Below are 24,624 nucleotides of genomic sequence, written 5' to 3' on the forward strand. Positions count from 1 at the left end.
AATCAAAATGAAGAGAACACACTCATTCTCCAATATCCATGGCTTGTTTGCTCATTATAGGAGTAAAGTGCTGTGATGAGCTGGGGAAGCAGTGAAGGCTATTAGGAAGATTCCCTTTGTTAGTGACAATCATTTTTCTGATACAATTTATTTATATTATTACAAGACTAGGTCGATTTATAGCAACTTCTACACTTATTTCACTGATTTCCTTGGTGTGGTTTTCAAAAGAAATACCATACTGTGTGGCTACAATATAGAATGCATTTGCAAGTACTATTTTGTTATCATATTCTTGCAATAATTATTAAAATTTTTATTCTACTCTTTAGCTTACTCAGATCACCATACTCTAGCAAATACTATATTCAACTGGTCTAACATGTCCTCAACTCCTTTCTTCATCCACCACATCCCATATATCAGCAAGACTCATGAGCTCTAACTTCAAAATATATCCCTAAGACATCCACTTCTCCCTAGCTCCTCTGCCACCCTCACCATTTAACCACTGTCTTCTCTCATTTGGATAATCATAACAGCCTACCTCTTCCCTACTTCTCCTGCAGCCCTGCTAATCAACTCACCATCGGACAATCCATAATAGGGTAACCAACTCATCCCAGTTTGCCTGGGACTTTTTTGCTTTTAGCACTGAAAGACCTGTAGCCCAGGAAACCACTTATTCCTGGGCAATCAAGATAGTTGGTTACCCTAATTCAACTGGTGAACTTTTTATAAAATAGATAAAATCAGGCCATTGCTTGTGGTCAAATGAATCAATGGCCCCATTTTGGATTCACACCCTTTGCCATGTCCCCCTGACTTTCCCTCCACTATAGACCCTGGTCATTTGTCTTTGGGCTCAACCAGTAGGATGTTAGCAGATGGTATTGCAAAGAGGCTTGAAATATGCTAGAGGCTGGGCTCAATCTCTTGCATTTGGGCCATTTCCCTGTGAAGATTTGCCCCAGCTAGCCTGATGGTCCAGGAGGATGAAAGTAACATGGAGCAGAACTGGACCCAAACAGCAGCTTATAGCCAAGCCCAGTGAGACCTCCCTGGATCAGCCAATGTGCAGATGTTTGAGCAAGAACAAATGACTCACTGAAGCTTGGGGATGGTTTGGCATCTAGCATTGTTGAGGTGATACCAAATTGATGTGGGTTCTTATCAAAATCTTTCAGTAGCTTCCCATTTCACTTAGAATAAAATCCAAAATACTTACCTGGCCCACAAAACCCTGCATGATCTGGGCTCTCATCTCCCTCTCACCACACTGCCTTTCAATCTCACTGGTCTCCTTCCTGTTTCTCAGACTGAGAACGCTGTTTCTAATACACGATCTCAGCCCCACCTGCTGCCTCTGCCTAACACCTTACTCCCAGTGCTTCTCATGACTGGCTCCTTTTCATCCTTACATGTTAGCTTAAAATCACCTCCACAAAGACTTTCTTGACCATCCCAAGTTTTCCATGATTGTACCACTTGTTTACTTCTGTCACAGCACTTCTCGCATTCTGTAAATAATTTGTTGATCTGTTTATACTCTGTATCCCTACCAAGCTCAAATATTCAATATTTTCTAAATAAGTTACTGAATATCAACTGAATGATGCCCAGTGGTCCAGAAAATCTGTTAATCTGATACCTTCCTGGTCTGAAGTGTAAAAGATTTTTATTATTGACAACAGAAAGTAAGAATCGATACAATAGTAGCGCTATAGATTATGTTTATCCATCACTGATACACTTTTTAAATTAAAAGTTCAAAAGGGATTTAATGGGGTGGGGGGGAAATGCTAGCTGGACATAAGCTTATAAAAACCAGAGAGAATTATACAAGACTTTAGTTGTATCACATTTTCCAAATGAAAGAGTACCTCATTATCAAACCCCTATTAACAACCCTCCACCACCACTAAAACTACTTGCTTAAATCAAAGGAAGCTGAATAAAAAGTTGTTTGGCCTTTTAGCTACAGAAGTTAAAACAGAAGCAATGAAAGACCTGTAGCCCATTCTCCATCATTAGTTATTGTTCCGTACTATTGGCCTAGTGGAAAATTTTAGCTGTCCACCTTCTTCAGGGACTTCAATGTTCACAAAAGACACCTTTAAACTCCAACAATTGTGAAGTTAAAAGGCATTGGATCATGGCAGCGGATGTGTTTCTATATTGAGAATATCTTTGTAATGTGAAACACAACAGACCCAGTTCCTTGTTCAGCTAATGGGTGCTGCTTACAGTATTCATGGCAGGGGAGGTGGACACACCAGCACTCCTCACAGTTTTGACTAATAAAATCAACCCAGGAGATAGGATGTCAGGTTGGCCTCAAGCAGGAAGGGAGGGCTTTGGTGGGGGCCTGCCCAGTCTAGGGTGTTTTACATGAAGCTTTAGGGAGCAAGAGGGTATGAAAAGATGGATCAGAGTCCCTGGGTGAAGGCAAACAACCTTACGAACAGGGCTCTCAATGCTAGAGGCCCTGGTACCTTGACTTTGGGCTCAGAAGTAAAGGGCCCTTGACTTTGCTTTTCTGTCACTCAGAGGTGCTTCATTTGGCCTGGAATTTGTGAAGCCCACTAGTACAGTTAGTGAAGGTGCGACCTCAGAGTCTAACCTATATGGACCACTTGGGGCCTCTTAGAGGATTCTTTTATAAACTAGGAATGAGGATGATGACATATCTCAGAAATGTCTTATGAAGATGCAATGAGAAAACTCAGGCAAAGCATTTAACAGCAGTTATTAAACATACACGGAGTTCTCAAGACAATGTCAGCTGTTGTATTTTCCACCATCTAGCACATGCTCCCAATAAATATTTACTGAGTCCATGAGTAAATGAAAGTCTCAGCTTCTGTTGAAGTTTACTCTTCTGCTTGAGAAGGGGAAAAAACCTGTGTAAAGGTAAAACAACAGGTCTGCCTTCTAAGACATCAAACAGGATGGCAGATATGAACATTCCAGTTGCAAGAAAAACATTCCATTTTTGGTTTTGGTTTATACATCATTCTTCTAAGTTTGGTTCGTGAGTATCCAATCTCTACAGTCTGATGAATTCTGATTGGGTTCCCAAAAGTTTCACAACCTACAAAGGCAAGGAGAGGTCTGGAGTTTACTCAAAGTAGTATCCCTTAGGGCACTGTCCACAGAATCCTATCTAAGAAGGCAGCCATCTACACTTCCCTTGGACAGCATACTTCTCTCTTTCCTACAAGTAACTACCTTGACACACAAATAACAAAATGATCTAAGTTATGGCTTCTCTCCTCAAAGCTAGTATTACCAATATCTCACCAATCATTTTGAGAGATCATTTCCATCAGAACCAAAGAGGAAAAAAAATAAGGCCAAGGTTTCCATTCTAGGGTCAGAATAAAGTCTGTTCATTAGATGTATTAGATTTAATAAAGAGCCAGAAAGGAAATGCAATTTTCACCTCTTCTAGGAAGTCGTCCCTGATCGTCCAGCATCCACAATGGGATACGTACACCTTTCCCCTCTGTGTGCCCATAACATTAAGCCATGCTTCTACCATCACTGCATTCCTAGGGGTTATGTATCAGTCTCTCTACAAGGCAGTGAACACCTTAGAAGCAACAACAATTCTTGGTCATCCTTGTGTCCAACCAACCTCAGTGCCTGAATCATTTGAGGCACCTAATCACTGTTAAATGAATTAACATCACACAGAAAAGATTACTTAAATTACAAGTGTTTTTTGAGTCCTCCCTTGGTTTCCTTACAGTCCACTCTCTTATTTTATCCAAGGGTAATAAACACAACACTATGGCAAGGATGGAAAGCTACTGTATAATACTGTACAATATTTATTTTTTTTCCATCAGTAGGCAGATGAAGTAACAAAAATGGCACTGAAATGAGCATTCTTGAGGTACCTTTCAATTTAAATGAACAAACATCCAGTGATGCTATAACTGAAAGCACAGCTGGGTGATATAAATAGGGACTATCAATACCATGACCTGCTAGAGCTCAGAGAGAACCTGGCAGAAAGCGAAGCTGTCTTTGTCTAAGTAGACTTGTTCCTGGCAATATCAGAAGACCTGACCATCCCCACATATTGACCAAGGCTGTTTTGTGGCATTAGACAGGAGGACCAGCCTGAGGAAAATCCTAAACTAATTTCTGCCAGAAAGCTGGCAGCAGGCAAAGCTGCCAGGTTGACATCTCCCGTCATGACCTCCCACCTTTCCACCATGGCCCATGGGGCTGCTGCTCCCTTAGTTTTGCCTTCTCCCTAAGCCAAATTTAAGGACATGACCCAGTGGCATAAGAGAAAACCCAGTGAGTGTGTACATCATAGAGTCCTGCTTGGCAACTGTGAACCTAGATGGAAGATTCCTTGGAGTGTCTGTTCTCTTACTAATTTTTCCATTCAGTAACCATTTATGGAACCTATACTACGCTCTGGGTACCAGGAAAGCAAAGATGAATGGGAAGCACCCTTGACCCTGGAATGGAGAACTAAGCTTTGTCCTGTGTTTATACCCTGGCTTCCTGAAGTCATCCCTAAGAGCAGGAGTCCCCAACCCCCAGGCCACGGACTGGTATGACGCAGCACAGCAGGAGGTGAGCGGCGGGCGAGCAAGCGAAGCTTCATCTGTATTTATAGCCGCTCCCCATCGCTCACATTACTGCCTGAGCTCCACCTCCTGTCAGCATTATGGCGAGTTGTATAATTATTTCATTATATATTACAATGTAATAATAATAGAAATGAAGGCACAATAAATGTAATGTGCTTGAATCATCCTGAAACCATCCCCCGCCCCGGTCCGTGGGAGAACTGTCTTCCACGAAACCAATCCCTGGTGCCAAAAAGGTGGGGAACCGTTGCCTAAGAGTATCAGGAAGGCCCTTTCATCTCCTCTTCATTCTTCATTTAAAAGCTGCATGAATTAATGGGGTAATACTTAAAACCATCATAATCCATTCCATAAAACAGGCTTCAGTAAAGGACCATTGTTATCAAGGAGTCATTCTTAAAGTTACTCTACAAGTAAGGTGATCATGTACATTATTGTTTAAATGAAGACAGTTTGAGAGTGAATGTGATTACTATTAATAATAGTTCTGGAACAACAGATGTATCTAAGTCTATCCAGACAAACCAATAAGGATGGTCATCCATGCTTAGAGACACTTAAAAAAATGTTAAATGCCAGATGAATCTTGAAACCTGTCCTGGCTTACGCAAACACATACAATCTCTTTCTTTTTTTTTTTTTTTAATTTATTTTTATATTTATTTTTGGCTGTGTTGGGTCTTCGTTTCTGTGCGAGGGCTCTCTCTAGTTGCGGCAAGCGGGGGCCACTCCTCATCGCGGTGCGCGGGCCTCTCACTATCGCGGCCTCTCCTGTTGTGGAGCACAGGCTCCAGACGCGCAGGCTCAGTAGTTGTGGCTCACGGGCCCAGTTGCTCCGCGGCATGTGGGATCTTCCCAGACCAGGGCTCGAACCCATGTCCCCTGCATTGGCAGGCAGATTCTCAACCACTGCGCCACCAGGGAAGCCCCAATCTTTCTTATATATTGTGTGGAGAGGTCAGCCCACAACTGTCTCATAAGTCATGTGTTTCCTCTTTCTGAGAAACAAGACACCACAAGTTAAATGACAGCCTCTGCCCCCACCCCGTGCACACTGAGATGTGGTGCACACCACTCACCGTAACAGCAAAAACCACAGCAATATGATCACAACATCTGCACTGCTGGTGGGAACGTAAATTGGTGCGGCCACTATGAAAAACAGTATGGAAGTTCATCAAACAGTTTAAAATAGAACCACTATATGATCCAGCAATTCCACTTTTGGGTATTTACCCATAGGAAATAAAAACACTCACTTGAAAAGACATATGCACCCCCATGTTCACTGCAGCACTAAACAGCCAAGACTTGGACACAACTTAATTGTCCATAGACAGATGACTAGATAAAGGATATGTGATGTCATACACGTGTATGTAAAACAGAATATTATTCAGCCATTAAAAAGAAGGAAATCCTGTCATTTATGACAACATGCATGGACCCTGAGGTTCTTATACTCAGTGAAGTAGTCAGACCGAAAAAGACAAATACCTTATGAACTCACTTACACATGGAATCTAAAAAAAAAGAAACAAAACCATACTCAAAGACACAAAGAACAAATTGGTGGTTGCCAGAGGAGGGGGCAAGGGGTGGGGGTGGTTCTTTTTTCATTTTATGCAGCCAACATTATCCTAATAGCAAAGCCACAGAGAGACATTACAAAAACAAGTAGAGACCAACAGCCCTCAGAGACACAGACACAAAAATTCTAAACAAAATATTTATTACAGAATTCAATAATAAATAAAAGATCATATACCTTGACCAAGCAGGTTCATTCCAAGAATGCAAGTCTGGTTCAACACTCACAATTCAATCAATGTTAATTCAATAAATTAATAAATTATAAAGAAAAAAACAGGTGATTTTCTAAATAGGTACAGAAAATGCATGATACTCTTCGGCATCAATTTTTTTATCATTATAAGAAAACACACTCAGTAAACGAGGAATTGAAGGGAATTTCTAATTGTTGTGAATCCGCAAACAGGGAAAAGTAGTAAGGGATTCTGAGCAAGAAGAAAGTGAAGGGATGAAGATTTTCTCATGTTTATGATACTCAATGTAGGTTATCTATAAAGAAAATATATATTTATGTAAAGTTGTTTTTCAGTGCTACACCTTGCACCTGAAGACTCTGGGAACAGGCTGATTTTTGCATATCAAATACTTTTAGCACTGTTATTTTTCCCCTGTTATCCACATCCCATATACTTCTTTTCCCCCATACTGAAGTGGCTGGTATATTCGCTCAGAAAGACAAAAAAATTCTAATACTTGGTCCACATTTAATTTGAGAAAAATAACAGACTCACTAATCCCTTACTTGTTCCATGTTGAATGAAAGGAAAAAAAGATACATAATTGAGGTAGCTTGTTTACTCATTTGGTTTTCATCCTAAGGTAGATCAAGCAATATATATATTTAAAATTTTTTCAGTTCACTTCCTGACTTTTTTGTAAGTAACCTAGAAAACTCAAGTGGAGCCTCAGTACTATTTATGAACATCTGTTAAACATTGCCAACTCCTGTAACAACCACCTTGGGGAACAGCGTAGCCTCTTAAAAGCATAATTCCTTAGGTAATATTTATTCTGTTGCAATGTAAAGAAAGAACTATTTTCATTTTCTTTCAAAATTATGCAACTTTTGACTTCACAAACCTCCATCTCCCTAGAAAATATCAACCAACAGTAAATGAGTAATATATTCATTATCAAATCATCTGACGAGCTGTACACTAAATATAGTTCAACACTCCAGTGTTATTGCAAAAGCACTGAGCATTGTTTGTTTTTTATCTGCTGTTGATGTTTTTAATAGCTGTTATTATATGTCTTTTATGATGGCTTGAAACATTCACTCAGTTCAGACCAAAAAAGAAGGAAGGAAAGAAGGAAGGTAAATTGGTGAGCACCTCATTTATATGAGGCATGTGCTATGTTTGTCTTTTTTTTAATCTGAATCATTCCTTGACATACGTATTATTAGCCTCAATTTTACAGTCAAGTAAATTGTGGCTTAAGTAACCAAAGTAGACCTGGGATGATGTTCTGACTGTACAGTCCATGCTCGTTCTAAGCCAAGAAGCAGTGACAAATTTCCCCCAAATTCTAAAAGCTACAGAGACCGCTACCAGGATCACCAAACCCATTTCCTCTTCTTCCTACGCATGCATTGAGACTGTATTTCCCAGTCTCTCTTGCAGTTCACTGTAACCATCTGATGAATTTTAGCCAATAGAATGTGAGCTGAAGTGATGCAGTATATGCAAAACTTCCACACGCAATCCTCCATGCTCTTTTCCCCTCTTACGTGACTGAAACAAACACAATCCCCAGGTCATCTTTGAGACACGTGTTGAAGAGGACAGAGTGAAATGATGAAGGAGTCTGGATCTGTGAGTCACCACTTAGAGGCAGAGCAAGAACACCATATCGGACTCTTATGTGACTAAGAACTCCTTATTGTATTAAGCTACTGAGAATTGGGCAGTTTATAAGTTACATAAGCTAGAATTCCCTAACATACAAAAACAGCAAAAAAAAATCTAAGCAAGTCACAGTGGGAAATAACATAGTCAATCTAGGGATTACCATACAACCATTACAATAATATTTCTGAAAAACATATTTAATATTTAGGTAATGCTCATGTTATCATATGGACTTTTAAAAGTAGGACACAAAACTATATGCATAGTATTTTCCCAGAGTTAAAAACAAACATTCTCTCTCAATTATATTTATGTAAATATGTGCACAGAAATAAATGTTGCTGACTGAATGAATGCAGAAGAAAAATGGAGAGAAATATGTTGATCTTAAGGCAGGTTCTCTTTGGGTAATGGGATTATAGGAGGTTTTTCCTTCTTTGTGCTTTTCTATATTTTCCAAAATCAAAATAATAAGCATATTCCTTTGATAATCAAAAGAGATTTATCTGTTTATGTTTAAGATTTCTTTAAAAAGGCCAATATGTCCAGACAGATGGATAATAAGAAGCTAGCTTTTATGCCTACTTACCCAAGGCAAAGCTTTTCTACATTTATAACCCCATAAGGTATCTTCTGTAGATTTAGAACTACCACGATATACACTGGGGTGAGTCAAAGACCTCAGGCACAAATAATTCATAGGAAAGACCTGGAAAATGAGACCATGCACATAACTTCTTTGTTCATTCATAATGAGGTAGCTTTAAAAAAAATTAATAAATAAGTCCATTAATGACAAACTGAAAAGACTGAATGAAATTATGTTAGTCACTGTGAATACACAATCATAGACACACAGGATCTGGTGATATTTGGAACCAGTTCCAAAAGGAAAGCCCCTTTGGTTTAAATGAGGATTATATGAAATCACACTTACAAAATGCTCACCATGATGCCAGAAACATGGCAAGAGGCCAAAGGTTAAATCCCACCACTATTATTTTTATTGGTTAAAATGTGAGAATTAATCCTTGCCTTAGCCAAAATTCAAGTTGAGGTATTGACTTTCAAAGCCCTGTTCTCATTTGTTTCTAAGGAAACTGACAAGAAGCTAAATGTTCACTCCCATAAAGCCTGCCCACAACCTGTCTTAATCTCACCTTTCACTTGATGGGTCTCCTGCTACTTCTATTCAGTGAACAGCACAATTAGGAAAAGACATTCTAGCAAAGAGGAATTCTAAGGAGATGACCAGACAAGCCCATTTATATGTGCAGACTTAGGAAGAAGAAAAAAGAACATTTTATGAAAGGGGGGGAATCTCTTTGCAAAATATATTCAATAGGAAATATTATTAAAGGTTACAATTTGTTGAACGGGATGCTCTTAATAACCATAGTCAGGGAAAGCCTTTAAGGTCAATTTAGGTGTTCTTTTAGGGAGCATTTGTAAATTTCATTTAGGGCAAATGAAAATTTTGTGAGTAACAATAATATTTATTGAGCATTTACTATGTCTCAGGACCTACGATAAACACCTTCTGTCTGGATGAGTCACCACCACAATTCCTAGAAAGCAGACACTGTTTCAACCTCTGATGGCCCGCATTTGTCATCACCCTTGTAATTGCATTCTTGACTGCAGGTTCAAAATAATGGACAGCTGGTACGGTGGTAAAAAGAAGATTTACTACAGAGTAATCAATGTTATCCTCACCTATCATTATAAGACAATAATGACCACCATCTCAACACAAAGGTTATAAGAAGATCTTTTTGCAAGATCCTAACCACATAATGTGATATGACAAAGCCACAACAATCAAGGAGGCTTACTATGCATTTAATTGCCTACAGGATTAACAGTACATGTCAATCAGTAGTCAATGCACAGCAGTTCCCTTTTTATATAAAGTACAACTCCTTAATGGTGTAAGTAATTCACCAGGCTTTAGGATGTGATTATATAAAATGAAAAGAATAAGTTATCATATTGACGAATGGAAACACGTTGTAGCTGAAAGCACTCCAAAGCTAGCCGAGTTCAAAAAAAGCTCCGTATCTCCATTTTAGGATGCATGTCATTAGCTGAGAAAAGATTAATTTCTCCATTCATATTTCAATTTCTTTCCTGGCAAGAAATAAAACTGTGAGTTTTTGAAATACAATCTTCTTGCTTAATCAAATGTTGAGAGTCTCATATCAATATGAATGGAATAATTAATAAACTGTGGAGATTCCAAAAACTAAAAAGTGGTGGTCCTAGATAAGTTTCAGCTATGCTTTTATACACATCTTTGAGACAGGCCTTTTGAGTTATGTGAGAGACTTATGCCTTCATTCATTTTTAAAGAGAATTGAAACAACATAAAAATTAGTCATGCACACAATAGGTATTCTGTAATTATTTGCTGACTGTATACATTAAATGTAATCCATACAGGAGAAATCTATGTAATTAATAAATCTCCTGAGAAAATTATAGGCAAAGGAAACAACTCCTTCCTGAAAGCCTGATTACAAAAGGTAGCTCATAAAAAATGCTGCAGAAATGAATATTATCCATATATTAAAAACTTAATTCACCAAACCAAATTTACTCTCTCAATCAGACGTAAGTTCATTTTCTGTGCAACAAAATGAGGATCTCGCTCAGTAGCTTATCATTATGAATTGTTTCAGAAATAAAAGGTTTGCATTACCCATTTGAAACAAATGGTCAAATTAACAAGATTTCCATAACTACACAGCAAAACGTCCTATTGCCCAAAGAGATACAACAAAATGAATCATTAAGAAAATATCTTCAGATTACACAGTTTCTATAAATTGAGCCTTAGAACCTGCCACATCTAGTTTTAATTCAATCTTCTAATTTTATTAATATGCATTTCCTATCTTAAAAATGCTGACTCACGTATTAAAATCTCCCAAGAACAACATCATCAAGTTAGCAAAGAGGAAAAATGCTTGGAGAAGAGATTAAATCCAACCTGGCTGGGCTGGCTGGGTAGAAATCCCATCTTTGTCAATTATTAGCTGTACAATCCTGGCAAGTTTTTAAGGTTATCTTGCCTGTTTAGTTGCTTTAGCAAAATAATGATGCTGCACTTAAAATGGCAGGCTTTGGCAAATGACTGAATATGACAGACATGAGAAGCATTAAAGATGACACAGGGATATCTCAGCTGGGTAAGTAGGAAGAGCTAAGAGGGAGAAAGAGTTTGGAGCAACCAAGAGATGACAAGCTCCATCTGGGCCAGGAAAGACAGAGACACCCTTAAGTGGATGGCAAACAGAAAACCAGCAATGTGACTTTAAACACAAAGAAAGAGATTTGTAAGATGATCTACACAGAGATTACAATGGAAATCACAGGCATGGCTAATATCAATATTTATTTTCAAAATATTTTATAAAATGTCATTTTATTCAAGACATATCCAAATATCAGTAAAGTAGAAAGGTAAGCAAATACATTTCAATCATTTACAAACTTTGCAAAGTATAATGTGAACTCTCCGAACATACAATCGACAGAATACTCATTATCAGATGTCTCTGATTTGTCTGTGAATTTGCATCATGGCAGCAGTGAACCCTTTGGAATTATATGCTGCTGCTGCCGATGATGACAACAATAAAACCTTATATAGCACTTACTGCACATTACGCATATTATTCTTCTATGTAATTTATTCCCATTAAAATACTGTAATTATAAAGTGGAGGTCCCATTTTCAGGACAGTCAGAAAGACATATGTGTGATCCAGCTTTAACCTTAACCTCGAATCTCCTTGGTAAAGCTCCCAAATGTGCTCTTGGTTTTGTCAATCTTACAGAGACAGGAACGTAAACAGGGTGAAGTTTTGCCAGCTTCTTCTTGTGTGCTCTAAGCAATCTCAAGGATGTGCATACTTCCTTTCATATCTACTATCAACTTGTTTCATGTTTAACCAACCAGACTTGGTACCATCTCCTTCTCCAATACTATAAATTTCCCCTGTGACCAAAACTGTCTACTCAACAACAAAAATCAGAGATCTTCCTTCTCCCAAAACGACTTACTGAGTAAGAGGAGGATTACTGATTCATTCAGAAAACGAGGCGCTTGGATTAGTTCTCTAAATTCTCCTTCAGCTCTAAGCAGGACCACAGTGAGGCCTTCCCAGGGCCACCCCATCTAAAGGATGATCACAGGTATGCACTGGCCAAGGCACACATGCAGCCACACCATTCTCAACCCAGTTTCATTCTCCTTAAAAACCACTCCTCAGGAACCAAAATGTCTTTTTTAAAAGTTGATTTTCATTTTTTAATTTAACTTTCTTCTATTTAAACTTGCTTCACTGCCTATCTCTTCCCCTCTGTCCACCCTGCCTTGGCATATAAATATCACCTTGCTAATTCTTCCAGAGCAAAAATCCTGTCTGACAAACACAGTATACAATTCCCACCCACAAAGTGGTGGCTAAATAAATGCTTATAAAACAAATCCATGACTAAGACGCCGATTAGTCCATTTAAGTCCAAACCTCTTTGAAAACCTGAACGGTAAATTCTCTTAGCTGTGCTCCACTTAAGGCGGGTGGGGGGTAAGCAGCTGGCTTCCAGAATTCCCTTAAGAAGGATCCTTAGACCTGGACTACTAGTGTGTCAGCACATTTAAGAAAATAATAGGGAAAATGAGGACCAAAGACCAACTTGAACTTTACACTTCTTGCTCTCATTACCCAATCCCCAAACCAGAGGAGTATAAAACAAAAACGATCCTTTCATGTAATGATGTTAGAATACTAACCTTTACTGAGTCTATTACCACAGTTCACTGCGGAACTCTCATCCAGGTGTAAATCTAATTTTACTGTTTTTTTTTTTAACCATAAAAACCAATTTTGATGGTTCTTGAGAATAAAACCAATTTTCATTTCTTAAAATATAGACTGCTCTCAATTTCTACATTTAGCACCTGAAAATTGCAAATTTGTTCCTTTCTAGAATGTAACTTCGAAGAAGAAAAAGGGCTTTCTCATCTTCCACAGCTGCATCCACCGTGCCTAAAACACGTGGTTGACAATAACTATTTGTTGAAAGAAAAAATAAATATACATTTCAACTGAAATAACAGAGAAAGGATCTGGCGTACAAGCACCAGGGGGAACTGTGAAAGGGAGATAAAAGAACAATTACTAACCGAAGCACCTCACCGCTTACTCTTAAAAGATCACAGAAAATTGGAAAATTGAAATACAGAGCCTGCCTCTATTTTGCACTATCAAACTTCGCTACAGCTGCCTGGGCAAGGCCAGTGAGCAGATGCTCTATGCTTTCTTTTTTAATGGCAAACAACTGCTCTCCAAGATTGCAGGCAAAGAATGCACATGCACATCCTTCTAGTGTCCAGATCCGCACTGTCCGACAGGGTAGCCACAAGACAGCATGTGTCTTTCGAACACCTGAAATGTGGCTAGTGTGAAATGAGATGTCCTGGTGATGTAATATATAAATCAGATTTGTGAGCATTAGCACAAAAAAAGAATATAAAATAACCCCTTGAAAATTGTTTTATATTAATTACATTTTGAAATGATAATATTTTGGATATACTGGGGTAAACAAAATATATTATTAAAATTTATTTCACCTGTTTCTTTTTATTTTTATTAAGGTGACTTAGAAAATTTAAAAATACTTGTGTGGCTCACATTATATTTCTAATGGACAATGCTAATCCAGACTGACAACGAGAGAGTCTATACGGCAAAAGAAGGAATATTCACTGAAAAACAGCAAAATCTGAGTGCTAATTTCTCAATCTATAACTAGGGAAACTGATTAGATTTTCTACCATGTACCAGTGTGCAGTCTCCCTTAAAGGCTCTAGATAGCTTTGGGAGGTAAACACATTAGCACTGATTTACAGACAAGGAAACTGAGGCACAGAAAAGAAAAGGTACTTACACAAAGTTACAGAGCTGATAAATGAAAGGGCAAAACACTGAACCAAAGTCAGCAGGACTTCAAAATGCACGTCCTTCCCTTTCTCTCCTCCAGTCACTCAGAGGAAACTTTCCCCATGTTCTAAGAGACTTAATAAAGGATGCCAACTGTCTTGCCTGACTTACCCTGCAATGGGCTTCTCTCTGACACTTTACACTCTTCAACCAATTTTCTTGCAGCCACTAAACCACAGATAAGAGAACTAGGTGAAACGGTGACTGAGAGACTTGGAAAAATTACCATAGAGTGGCACTCCATATGCTGCTATCTCATGTAAAAGAATAAAGTTTTCTTAATTGGGCATTTTGCCCTTGCAACTCAAAGTTCTACACTGTACCTGTCACTGTTAGTATAACCGGTAACAAAGAAATTTAACTAGTGGGAAACCACTACCTGTGAATTCACTAATTTGGCCAAGCGTACTTCACCTATTATGAATTAGCTTACTTAGTCTCTTAGCAGCCTCCAGAGCTTCATTGTCAGTGTCTGCTACAAAGAATCTTTGAACTTTCACTCCGTTGTCAGACATTAGTTTCTTGCTCTGGTATTCCTGCAGGTTCAACCATCTTCTGGGGGTTAACTGAACCACCTAGAGAAATTGGGGAGAGAGATAAGGAGACTTACAACAGCATGAAAAATAACAGTCAACTTATAGGGCCAGTCTTACAGGTATCCTCAGAAGGCAATTGGCAACAGAGATTTCGGAGGCAAAAGAAAAAAAAATCTGTAATGAATTCTTCATGCTTAATTGTTTTTCTAAGCAAAAATGTTAAGGACAACTACACACACCCCTAAATGAATAAGGTCTGTAATTTAGTTAACAGGAATGTACCAAGGTCAATTTCCTGATTTTGATACTGTACTCAAACTATGTAAGATGTCAACACTACGGGATGCTGGGGGAAGAGTACACCTGTGTACTCTTGCACTATTTTTGCAGCTCCCTGTGAGTCTATAAGGACTTCAGTAAAAAGTTATTTTAAAAAATGTTAAGGACTCTGTTATATAGCATATGCCTTCCTCCATCTCCACTCCAAACAAACAAAGCTCAAAGCATTATTTTAATAACTGTACACACAGCATGAATCATCGTAAGGTATCTCAGGAAATTTGTTTCAACTCTTTGAGGTCAATGGGCCACAGACTAATCCATTTCTTTGTTGTGGTTTTTAATGGACTCTAGGTACAGTCATTATGTGTTTAATGAGATTATCTCTTTCACACACCAAAGCTGAGTACAGTAACCTGAAAAAGTCACCATTAATTAAACTACTATTTCCTAAAAACTGCAATTTGTGTATTAAAGTAACTCTGCATAAGAATCATGTGAAAGTGGTTTTCCAATATGCACTAATCAATTAGTTTATATTTGTGCTGAAAGAAAATAATCAAAGGACGGAGTGACATGAACAAATAAATTCTTCTCATTCTTTAGAATAAGATCGACATTCCCTATCAAATCCATAAGCCTTGTTTTTAAAAGAAAAGAAAAAAATGAATACACTTAGTTTCATTTCTATCCATGAGTTATGATGCAAAGGAACCACAGTTCACTAGAGGTAAGATAACGATGCCATTAATGCACAAACCAACCAAAAAATCAATCACACAACTGGCTCACAAGACTGGTGGTGGAAGATCACCTGACATACCTCCTAGCGGCTTCAGTCAAGGACCTCGGTGGATGTCCGAGCAATATCATGCAGACCATAAACTGAGGTCCACAGGGCTTTACCACACGGAACCACTAGCTTTCAGGACCTTTAACGTGTCCTTAAAAATGTAATGTTCTTCTGGCATCTCCAAGCTACAACGCACTCATGAAGCTCTTTTGGAAGAGAGGCATTCCAAAGAGGCTCCAGAACCTTACGGCAAGACTGGGCTCTACTCAAGGACAGAGTGTGTCTTCACCTTCTTTGTGTCTTTATGAAGAATGTGATGGTGCTTGGCATACAGAAGATACTAAAAAATTACCAGTTAGATAGCCAAATAAATCCTGCCTTTTGTCTTTCTGTCCCCTGATATAGATAACTTTTTACTTCCAGAAACTTTCTCTAAAAAAAGTAAAAGTCCTTCAGATCTAAAATAAACATAACATAATTTACACACACTTGTAAAAAAATTCAAATTTCAACATGATCAACACTCAAGCTCTCTCTTTGTTCCATCCTTATAAATATTGGTAATGATGTTATTAAAATTGAAGTTGCCTGCACTTCTTCTTTAGAAACAGATAATGCTAAGATACAAATAAACTGCCAGACAAGCAGTGCTCACAACGTTTACTGTATATAATTTGTTAACTGTATATGATTTGTTACTCTTATTTCTGAATTTTTAAGTCTTGATGAAACATTAGTAATTTGAAAAACACAACAATTCAAAAATGAATGTACTCGTCAACTTAGTAGTCTTAATAGCACCTGATGTAACATGCCAAGAAAAATTCAGTTTGAGGAATTTAGTAAAAGCCCCCTAAAGAAAGGAAAGATTGAACATTATATGTGCCATATTCTGGGACCACTTTTAAAAGGCAAATGGGGAAGGATCAATAGATTAAGTTTATGTTGACGTACCAATTTAAAGCCATTAACAGAAGAAGAAAAGAAATGCTGTTTGAAAAGGACATTTGAGATAGACTAAAAACAGCCATAGTGTGGTCATGGTCAATTTCTTTTCATCAGAACACTCACTGTATTAATTTTAGATATGTTAATGCAATCTGCTGCAAACTAATTGCAATTGATCCAGACCAGCTTCATAGACATATAATACATATTGACTGTTTCTGCACTGACTCAAAATGAAAACCTGTTAAAGTCTGTGGCTCTTAAATTGAAAACCAACACAGTGAACGTAGTTCCAAAGCCACTGCTGATACTCAAGCTATCACTTCACAAAGTGATCGTTTTACAGAAAAATTACCTATATCTGTCAATCCTGAACTTGGAAGAGTAGGGTCCCTGACTGGGTCTAAAACTTCATTAACTCAACTTCATTAATTAAGAATTTGTGATATGTCTAGAGAGGAACAAGCTAAGTCTACTTTTGCATTTTCATGGGGAAGAAAAAAGAACAGAAGTTACTATGTAGAAGGATGGTGTAAAGCATGCTGCTGAATAATAATAACAACAATAATAATTGTTCTACCTATTACTGATGGAGCATTTCCTACAGGTTAGGCATTATAATCAGTATTTGTATTATCTAATGGCCAAAAAAATCATGAGAAGTCAAGTATTATTATCTTTCTCTGTAACTATCATTAATGCAAACTAACAAATATTCCTAACTGTCCTCCTTCCAGGTACTTCTTTGCCTTAGCTGAAGTTAGGTGAGGCCATGTAACTAGTTCCAGCTAATAAGGCATGAGTATATATGGTGCGTGACACGTCAGGCCCAACATTTGATTGTCAACCCTCCCACCCACCCAAACACTCTCTCGACCTGGGGACTGGCAATATTCAAGATGGTAGCTGATCTATGAGCCAGGGGTTAAAGTGAGAAGTGAACATCCCCAGGTAAATCACAATGAATGTGCAGTGAAAAATAAACCTTTGTGGACTGTTAGCCATTGAGATTCTGGGGATTATTTGTTGCTGCTGCAGAACCTAGCCCATCTATAGCACCTAGTCTGTCCTAATAAAACCGTCTTACCATTTAGGAAACCCAGGCTGAAGGTTAGTCACTGGCCCACTATCACAGGTGACTGTAAAACAGCAAAGCTTCGACTGTAATACTATTGATTCCCTGCGTTTGTTCTCTGGCTCCACATTCCCAGAGGCCTCTTGGTGATAAATACTGAGATTGGCATGAGCAAGATCATATTCCTGTCTTCAAAAGGTCAAAAATCTACCAGGAACAGGATTCTCAAGAAACGCTGGCACAGAGCACGTAAGGAAAAATGCAGCTGCTCCAGGCTTTGGGAGGGAGGGAAGTGGAGATGTGAGCAGGTACTGTCCTAAGACTCTAAAATGGTAGAAGAAGTAGTTTATTCCAGTTCCTAGGTAGAGCGACCTGTTAAAACCCTAGACTAATATCTTCACTGCAGAAGTTGGGAATCTTCCAGGGAATCTTTGAACTCTGGAATATAATGGAAGAGAGTTTAAGGTTATCTGGCCCAGTGCCTTTCAGTTGTTTCTGCCAGTTATTTGCCTGCTTGCCTTCAAACTGTGCTCTTTGCAACTGGCTCCTGCCTAAATTTGAGACTGTTTGGAGATAGGACAGTGAGAATAAGATACCAGGCTTTGGCTTCCTCTTTCTGAGCCAGGTGACCACTCGAGCAGTGACTGCATCTCCTCTGAAGCCTCAGGTCCCTCCAGACAGCCCTTCCTTCCATAACTCCAGCTCCTGCTATCTTCCCACTGTGACTCCTGCGCCTACAAGCTGGTCTGGACTCTGCCAACACCACCCCCTTCCATTCCTTCCAACTCCTCAGGCTGGAAGAAGGTTCCTAATGTTGCCAGTCTCTGGGTTGCCTCCCCAGCCCTGTGTGGATTCTAATTGTTCTAATACTTTTGTCATGAATTGTCTTCCCTGTTAACTCCTATTAAATGACCTGTTGCTCCACAGATTCTGAAGGCGCCCCTTCAAGGCATCGCAGGGGAAGAGGAATGGCAGTGGTCCATTATAAAGGCTACTTTGGACCCTTAATCTGCAGCAGTTTCCCAGGAAGTCACATGTTTCATATACTGGGGTTCCAAGGTATAGAAAGACTACTGGGATCCAACCTCTTCACTGTATAGAGTCAGAAAACTTGAGGCCTAAAGATGAGAAGTAACATGCCTAGGGATCCTACAGTGAGCCAGAGGTAGGATGAGAACTAATTCCAATGTTCTTTCCTTTTTTCATACAGATTTTGGCAAAGTGACCATATCAGGGACAGCATCATGTTCTCAAAACAGCTGGAGGGGGTGGGCCCCTGGGTTTGGTTACTTCTAGATTTGTGCACTGACCTTTCCACTGCTCCCTTCCCTTCCGTATTTCTTTGACAGAGCAAGCATTTCTAAGCTTGGAGGGGAAGGGGGAAATACAACTTAAAAGAAAAGCAGCACATAAAGATTTAACGGCCGATGGGAACAAGGGAGCAGAGACAGAAGAAAAAGAATGAAAAATGAGGGAAAGGACAAAGAGAACCAAGAGATAAAAAGACAATGACTAAGCAGGGAAAAATTCACGAGAAAACTCAAAGCACAAAATTAGACAGCTCCACAGAAAAAAATGACACGACTGAGAAAGCATCCTTCACCCCACGGTTGTAAAATCAGAGGTGTAAAGACTACTGAAATATCGCCATGGGAGGAAAAAAAAATAGATCAAGGGAGTATAGAAAGAAATGTCACTGAGCTGGGCGCCCCCCAAAGGGAGAATGTGTGAGCCACATCTGCCCGCTGGCTCTCTGCACTCCCTCTGTCTTTCTTCAGCCTGACTTTCCACAGTCCTGCTTCACTCAGGCAGCATAACAGACTCTGAGAGAGAGCCAAAAACTCACTAATAACCAGGAAAATAGAAATTAAAACAAAAATGAGAAGCCATTTTGCCAAAAGGAACAAAGATGCCATTGGATAGGGGAAAAAATGAAAGTTTGATAATGTCATTGGTGAAGGTATTTCTTTCTCATACACTAACCATGCAAATCAAACCCCAGTATGACCACCTTCGAAAACAATGTGACAGCACTGATGGTAACAAGAACACCCACATCCTCTGAACTGTGAAGTCTACTTCTTGAGTGCTTAAACTAGCAAAACAGTCACGTGTGTACCCGGGATACATACAAGGCTCTTCTGTGTAGTGTTGTACATAATAAAGGGTAAAGTTGGAAGTGATCTAACTGCCCATCAAATAGGAGACCAGCTAATTAAACCACAATATATTCAAGCTATATGAAGCACTGAAAACTCCTGTGGCAACAGACTAGCACCACTATCCATGTGTTCCCCTCCATTCTCAGTTCTCTTGCACCTAGCGTGCCAAAACTTTCCAGCAACCCTCCAGCGCCCTTTTCCAGTGGCTGCAAGGACCTGGAAGCCACATGTGGAGACCGTGGAGTCAGAGGGTTGAAACAGCATAGATTATCAAGTTACTACATGCAGGACCCTTGCCTTGGAGTCACACATTTACATGAACAAGAAATAAACCTTTGGGACTTCCCTGGTGGTGTAGTGGTTAAGAATCTGCCTGCCAATGCAGGGGACACGGGTTTGAGCCCTAGTCCGGGAAGACCCCACATGCTGCGGAGCAACTAAGCCCGTGCGCCACAACTGCTGAGCCTGCGCTCCAGAGCCCGCAAGCCACAACTACTGAAGCCTGCGCGCCTAGAGCCTGCGCTCCACAACAAGAGAAGCCACTGCAATGAAGAGTAGCCCCTGCTCGCGACAACTAGAGAAAGCCCGCATGCAGCAACGAAGACCCAATGAAACCAAAAATAAATAAATAAATAATTTAAAAAAAAAAAAAGAAAGAAATAAACCTTTGATGTGTTGACCACTGAGATCTCGAGAATAATTTCTTCACTGACAAGTCTAGCCTGCTAAGTATGGAGGCCTAACACTGACCATTCTCCAAGACACGTTACTGGAAGAAAACGGCAAGTTTCTTTCAATATATAAAGTAGAATAACATTTATATTTTGGACACACATGTCCACACACAAAGCAATATTCTGTATCTTCCAAGGATAGACGTATGAGTAAGTGAATGTATAGGAAAAGGGCCAGATGAAGTTCACCAAACTTAATGCCAGTAAATCTGAGGAGGGCAGACCAGGAACATGGTGATCAAAGGAAGATTTAACCTAATCTATAATTTAAAACAAACAAATAAAAAATTATAGGAAAAAACATTTATTATTTGTGGAATGAAAATCAATTTACTCAAAAACATTGAGAGGAAGTCATCAAACCTAAGCTTTAACCCAAATGCATAGCCTCGAGCCTATTAACTTGCCTAGAAAATGAAGGGCTTGCACCCGTACTTAAATGTAGCAGGGGTTCTTCAAATGTGGTGTGGAATCAGGTTGGGGGAGGAAAAGCTTGCCTTTTCTGTTACACAGAACTATCACCTCTAATATAAACTCCTGCTGTTAGATAGGAAGAGGCTCTTAAACCTCATTTTGAGCTCTCAACAGCATTGACGACAGTGGAATACAAACAAGGAATTAGCTGTAAACTCAGAGGAAAATATATTTCCCTCTCATTACAGGCAAGGAAGGCAGATGCTTGGTGGGCTGTGGGCACGCCAAGAGTTGGTATGTGTTTGTTATATTTTAGTTTTTGCCAGTGTTATTCTGTATGCAAATTAGCAACCATAAATCTACCTTAGTCACATTACCTAGGAAATACTAGGCTTCAAATAAACGTGTTGGTGCAAATGAAAAGACAGATATAACTCGATGTGTCTCAATATGAGTACCATAAAATAAAAGGCCTGCTTGCTTAAAACAGGCACTGATAAAGAAGCCACTTCACTGTTGCCCTGGAAAAGAGATTAAGTAGAATCTTGTTTGTAAGAGGAAGATAATAATAACAACAATAATAATAACAGCACTTTTCTGTTTAGCCCTTAATATGAAAACACCAGCACGTCAACTCCTGCTTCACAAAGAAAACATGCTGAAGAGACAGATAAAGAAAAGCGGCATCATGATTAGAAACCTAAGCCTATGGAAAGGAAAGAATAAAGTCAGACTTGGAAGAAAGAGCAGGAATGTGAGTACCGAGACTCTGTTATATTTTACGTGTGTTCAGGCTAAAGTGTGGGGCCTTCATGTGGGTAACCTTTGAAAATATAGCATCCTTTTTGTCCAGAGCTGGCCACTTGCCATTTACATTATCCCCATTTTGCACACAGTAAAGAAATTAATTAACCAATTAACGAGCCCCCTGTGGCTGAGTCCCTAAGCTCTAACAGGGGCACAGAGGGAAGCTACCCTCTAAGGATGAGAGAAATGGCAGCTGAAATGAGTTTCATCATTTACAAGGGAGGAAACAGGCCCATCCTCATAGGATGCTGTGAGGATTAAGTACAAATCAGTTAGAACAGCGCCCAGCATATAATAACTACCCAAAAAAGGTTAGCTACTGTTATTTAATATAGAAACACAAAGCAGGAGAAAAGGGTGACAAGGAGACACTGAGGAATTGCTAGAATGAAAATAGTAGGTGATCATATAAACAATAAAGAAGCGCCCTTGGTGTCCTGCTGCTCACTTTAAATGCATTTGGGGAGGTGTTTTTAAACTCTAATAGTGGAATGTTATACTTAATTCACTCAACAGTCACAGAAAGAAACCAAACAGTAATTTACAAGAGGAAGGACCACACAAATCTCACATTTGGTAAGCATCTTAAAATGTGCTATTTGTGCTAAGTAAATTTATTTTCCATCTCATTTGAGCCAGAATATCCCCATGTCACAGATGAGGAAGTTTGAAGGTGAAAGAAGTTAAGAAATGTGTCTAAGGCCATTCAGCTAGTTAAGTGAGAATCAAGATTTGAATGCAAGTTCTCTGCCTAAAATACCTATGAGTTTTCCATTATTACTTTTCTTTTTTTTTTTTGTCTTTCTGTGAATCTTATGTCAATCCTTGGAACTATCACAGACAAAAACGATACTGCCATTCCTGACCTAAAAATACAGTTTTCTATTTAAAAGAAGGAGAAATTAAGCAGCTGACAAACTGGGAACACTAATAAAGATGGTGTGGTACCTGAAAAAACAGTGTTGATGGGATGTGGTATTTAATTAGAGTAGATGGCTAGAGAGGAAAAGTACTTTAAAAAGTTTACCGATTGTTGGGCCGTACCCTGAAGGCCTACAAGGCCTGTGCTTGCCCAGCTTCAAGACCAAAGAAACAGCCTAGAGTCAGCAACAGAGATATTAATAGTTTAATGGATGGAGGAGCTTATAAGTCTGAAGCAAGGTCCTGGAGTGACGCCACACCGCGTGCAGTACACGGCGGGCAGGACATGGCGGCAGTCTTCACTGGGGTGGAGTTGGGGGGAATACCAGTTATAGGGGAACTGACGTCAAGTGGACTCATTAGTTACCAGGGAAAACAGTAGAGGGGCACGCCCCTCACCATCCCTTGCATAAGGCCAGTCATCAGCTGGGGCCTGGGCAAGTATGTAAGAAGGTCAATCAAGTGAGCAGGGTGTAGGTGAAACAGGCACTGGTCAGGCCGGGGATGTACAGAGAGTAAGAGAACAGCCATCTTGAGTGGCCTGACCATACACTGATCAAGAGAAATAATACTTGAACTCTTCTTTACAACAAACTAGGTGAGGATCAGACTAGGAGCCTGAGGCCACTGGTACTCTTACAAGGCATCTCTGATAGTACCGCTTCTCTAAGGCCCCACAGTAAGGGGGGGCAGCATCTGTTACAAAAATAAAATAAAATCCTCTGTCCTACCAGGGAAGAATTGAAAGTTGAGCTTTCAGACTCTCTAGACACTGGATCATAGCCGGTTGCTATTTTAGATTTAATTCTTAGAGTACCTTGACAAGGTCTCCTATTTTAAAACTACACCAAATACTAGCTGACATGTATAAGTGCTACGAAGCTGTGGAAACTGTACTAGACACTAGAAAAGCATTACATCAATTAATTCTCACAACCACCCTACGAGGAAAGAAACCAGCAGAAACCCGTTTTATAGATGAGCAAATTAAGGCGCAGGAAAGTTCAGTGGTTAGAGGCAGAGCCACATTCCAATCCAGGTGTGTGTGCCAGAGTCCAGAGTCTGTGCTCTTCAGTGAGGCAGAAATTGTGAATTGCCTCCCAGCCCACAAAAGTGGGTCCTGGGCAGTGAAATTAACTGGGGCGGGAGGAGAAGTGGAATGTTCTGCTTTACAGATTTCACTGCAGGACAGTACAGAGCTGAGTTGAAAACGAGGTTCAGGGGAAAAATGAGAAGCTCTGAATGAGAGAGAGCTTCCTGGATGAGTTTCACTAAGTCAAAAGAATTAAGATGCTCCAAGATACTGCCTTGTTCTTTTTATCCTAGGTTCAGCAGAAAAGCAGTATATTTTTTTTAAGGAGCAAAGAAATGTAAAACTCTTTGTAGTAAGGACAAATGCCCAAAGGAGGCTTCACTCCATAACTCCACACTGCTGCTCTGCCAGCAGCAAGGAAGAAAGGGAGGGGAAAAAATACAACCTCGATAAATATTAGCATATTAACACAACAGTAGAAACAAATATATAAAAGGCTCTAAAAATCCTGAGAAGCATCATTTCAAAATGCCTGCCTGTTCCCTGGTGAAGAGTATGCCAGCTCAGTTATGTTGTAGAGGAAAATCACCTTAAGTTTACCCTGTGAACAGGAGTGGGCAAGATTTATTTATATAGAGAAAGAAAACAAATTAGGTAGCATAAACATACGCTTGCATTTAACTCCTACCAAGGAAACAGGCAGAACCTGTACCTTGTTCATTCATTCAACAATTTTCCACTGGGCTTTATAATGTGGTGGCCACTGCACTTGGCGTCCAAAATCAACAGCACAGGCAAGTTTTTTGCCATCACAGAGTTTGTGTCCTATGAGGGGAGCCAAGGAAG

The 24,624-nt window shown here is 39.4% G+C and overlaps 1 protein-coding gene across 1 annotated transcript in view; it reads right to left on the minus strand.

Annotated features, from left to right (window-relative positions):
• SUCLG2 (succinate-CoA ligase GDP-forming subunit beta) overlaps positions 1-24,624 on the minus strand; it is a 261,759-nt gene that overhangs the window by 184,582 nt on the left and 52,553 nt on the right. Inside the window, exon 2 of the mRNA XM_036868951.1 lies at positions 14,510-14,651. Within this exon, the coding sequence (XP_036724846.1) occupies positions 14,510-14,651 (142 nt within the window). The remainder of the gene's footprint in view (positions 1-14,509; positions 14,652-24,624) is intronic.

This window comes from Balaenoptera musculus, chromosome 11, assembly GCF_009873245.2.
Source record: "Balaenoptera musculus isolate JJ_BM4_2016_0621 chromosome 11, mBalMus1.pri.v3, whole genome shotgun sequence".
NCBI classification, from domain to species: Eukaryota; Metazoa; Chordata; class Mammalia; order Artiodactyla; family Balaenopteridae; genus Balaenoptera; species Balaenoptera musculus.